A 3,504-nucleotide genomic window follows, 5' to 3' on the forward strand; every position below is an offset into this window, starting at 1 on the left:
GGATGGTCCTTGCTCCAGGCTGGAAGGCGGCCAAGCTTTTAAGGTCGGCTTCCTTCTTTGACCAGACTTCGTCTGGGAACGAATCTTTTGTTGGTTCCTGGACGAATCATTTTTTCTTTGGTCAAGCCGCTCTTCTTCTTTGGCAAGCTTTGTACTAATCTACTATTCTATCTTTCTTTAGGATGCATTTCTTCAATTGACACTCACGTTCCTGCCTTGCTTTGTTTTTCAGAAAAATGCCCCAACGTCAAAAGCATTGGCGGACAAGGCGGCGACCAAAAAGAGGCAGGCCACAACAGCGATGCTCCTCCTCCGAAAAAAATCCAAAGGCTTCACAGCCAAAAAGAAGAAAGCCTATCATCCCTCCTTACCGAAGGTCGAAATTTCTCTGACAGTGGATGAGTCAGCAATAATCCGTTATGCCGGTGAGATCGGCCTGGCACCCCCTATAACCTCTGAACAACTGGACACGGTTGTTCTGCTGGACGAAGCCGAAAAGGCTGAAGAACTGACTTCCCGGGCCGGTAGCAGGGTTGGTATCCTAAATGCCCCCCGCATACAGATCTGCCTCTAGGTGTTCTGATGAGTCCTTTTATAATAGAATCACTTTTACAATCATTGTTTTTCTGCTTGCAAATTCTCTTATAATAAAGTACCATAGTGCCTTATCCAATTCAAAATAATTATGGATGGATAGTCATGGACGAATAATCATGGACAAATCATCATGGATGAATAAGATCCAAAATTCAACTTAGAAAGGAGAATTGCTTTCAAAGGGCTCAGAACCATCAACTGAAGAAGGAAGCAACTCAAGCCTTTGACGTTGCTAAGGAGGCGTTGAATGAGGTCATTGATACCTCCAAGTCCTGGGCCGTTAAGGCATTTGAGATGTTAGCCGAGGCAGATGACGTTCCTCGCTACGAACGTCGCCTGGAATTTCAAGAAAGGCTTTACAAAGCCGCGTTGGCTGGCAAGGAGCCTCCAGTTTTTGAAGAGTCTTCGGACGACGATGCAGAGGAGGAGGCAGCCGATCCAGAGACTCAAGCTGATGATACCATCCTCCCTGATGAATAGAAGTCTTACCCCCGGCTGCCTTGTTGATATATCTTGGCCGGAGGCCTTCTTGTATTTAGTTTAGTTTTTTCTCTTTTATGTAATCTAGGTTGTAATCCTTTTTGAATTTTTATAATAGAATCACTTTTCCAATCATTGTTTTCCTGCTTGCAAATTCTCTTATAATAAAGTACCATAGTGCCTTATCCAGTTCAAGATAATAATGGATGGATAGTCATAGACGAATAATCATGGACGAATCATCATGGACGAATAAGATCCAAAATTCAATTTAACATCCAAGTGCCCAAATCGCTCGTCCTATTGCTGCTAAGTTAAGTTAGAAAAAATCTGGACCTTCCCAGACTTGGACGAATTGATTCCAAAAATAATTTGAACACCCAATGCCAAATTTACTCGTCCTGTTTTGCGAAACTTGCACAAGAGTTAGTGTTGTTCGTCTGCGGTCCAAGGTCATTTACTGACACTAATCTTGGACGACTTGCGACTTACTTTTTATTTGTACATTTACTAAGTATTGGCTCTCTTCCCCCCTTTCTTGGATGAAGAGACTTTGGCAAATTCTCTTTATTCTGAGAAGGAGAACGACCATGCTTGATAGTGACATACTTTGCAAGGTATAGCATTTTAGGACATTAGTAACCCGTCCTGTTTTCTTTTGTAATAACTTATTCCTTTACTAAGATGGTTATTACTTGAGTGGCCTTTTGACGGAAAGTAAGACCCTTTTACTAAGGTTTCTTAATTATGGCCGTCTTCTTTTAGGACATTGATGTCAACTCTTGGAGTTTTATCAATTGAGAGCTTCCGTCATGTTTTAAACCTTATAGATTTGTAACATGTCTGGCCGATCTCCTACTAGAAGTATTTTTAAGGAATTTTCCTTGTGTTGTTTTTTACTTTGTTACTTTTTTGTTTCAGACCACTGTTTTGTCCGGTGGTAAGATGCCCCTATTAAATGGTAAGACATAACAAGTAAAGAGACAAACATAGAGTGAAAGTAGAATTGTAATATATGAATTTTGCTTGGCTGAGAGCCAAGATACATGTATACATATCTACTTTTTATGGTAGAGAGCAACAAGCTTCCACTTTAATTACATCAGATATGGTATTTTATTCAAAGTATCTGAGTTCCAAGTCCGGGGAATTGAACGACCATCCATAGCCTTAAGACGGAAGGTGCCACTTTGAACTTCCTGCACGATCTTGTAAGGTCCTTCCTAGTTTGGCGTGAGCTTGCCCATTTCCTTTGCTCGGTCGACTGCTTCCATTTTCCTTAAGACAAGATCCCCCACCTTTAATGGTCGTCTGACCACTCTTTTGTTAAAATCCCGAGCAATTCGAAGCTTATACAACTACATTCTTAACAGAGCATTACCCCTAACTTCTGGAATCTGATCCAAGGTCGTGCGAAGGGCAGCCCAGTTGGCTTCCTCTGAATATAGCATGACTCTCAGAGTGGGATCTTCTATTTCAATTGGCAGGTAGACTTCAGACCCATAGACGAGCATGAATGGGGTTTCTCGAGTTGAGTTCTTGAATGTAGTTCTGATTGACCAGAGAACCAATTGTAGTTCCTCAACCCATAAACCTTTCGCGTTATCCAGCTTCTTTTTTATGTCATTCGAGAGGATCTTGTTAAATGCCTCCACTTGGTTGTTTTCCTGAGGATGAGCAATGGCCGCGAAGTGGGCTTTGATATCCTGCTTGGCCAGCCAATCCTTCAGCTTAGGCGTTTCAAACTGTGTTCCATTGTCAAAGACAATAGACTGGGGCATACCAAATCTTGTTATGATGTTCTTCCAGATAAAGCTTTTACATCAATAGTGGTGATCCCTCTCATTGCCTCGGCTTCAACCCATTTAGTGAAGTAGTTCACTGCAGCTAACACAAACTTCTTCTGGCCGGCCGCCACAAGAAATGGCCCCAAGATATCCATCCCCCATTTGGCGAAGGGAAGTGGGAACATAATTGGGGTCAGATAGTTGGACGACTTTTGATGCATGTTGCCATGCCGCTGACAGCTGTCGCATTTCTTGGCATAGACCAGGGCGTCTTCCTTTAAGGTGGGCCTATAATAGCCAGTCCTTAATGCTTCTTCTCCCGATGCTCTTCCCCCAATGTAGGAGGCACAAACTCTTTCGTGCAATTCTTTTAAAACGTCAACCCGTCTTCCCTGGTGATACACTTAAGAAGTGGAGGATTGAACACTTTCTTGTACATGTTCTTATCCCAACGCTCAAACCACTTGTCCCTTGCCTTTACATACTTGTCTTCTAGCGGGTCAGATGGCAGACATCCTGTCTTCTTGAATTCAATGATGGGATCCCAAAACACAATGCTTTTTGTTCTTGATCAATGCTTTTTGTTGGTTTTACTTCCCAAAACACAGTTCGGGGAACATCTCCTTTAGCCGAACTAGCC

General features: G+C 42.6%; 1 protein-coding gene across 1 annotated transcript; it reads right to left on the bottom strand.

The window, feature by feature from the left end:
* Positions 1 to 2,435: 2,435 nt before the first annotated feature.
* LOC104905675 (uncharacterized) lies at positions 2,436 to 2,858 on the bottom strand. Its single transcript, XM_010694275.1, has one exon. It carries the CDS (start codon positions 2,856 to 2,858, stop codon positions 2,436 to 2,438), a length of 423 nt encoding a protein of 140 aa, XP_010692577.1.
* Between the last annotated feature and the right edge of the window lie 646 nt (positions 2,859 to 3,504).

Source organism: Beta vulgaris, chromosome 1 (genome assembly GCF_026745355.1).
Source record: "Beta vulgaris subsp. vulgaris cultivar EL10 chromosome 1, EL10.2, whole genome shotgun sequence".
Taxonomy (NCBI): domain Eukaryota; kingdom Viridiplantae; phylum Streptophyta; class Magnoliopsida; order Caryophyllales; family Amaranthaceae; genus Beta; species Beta vulgaris.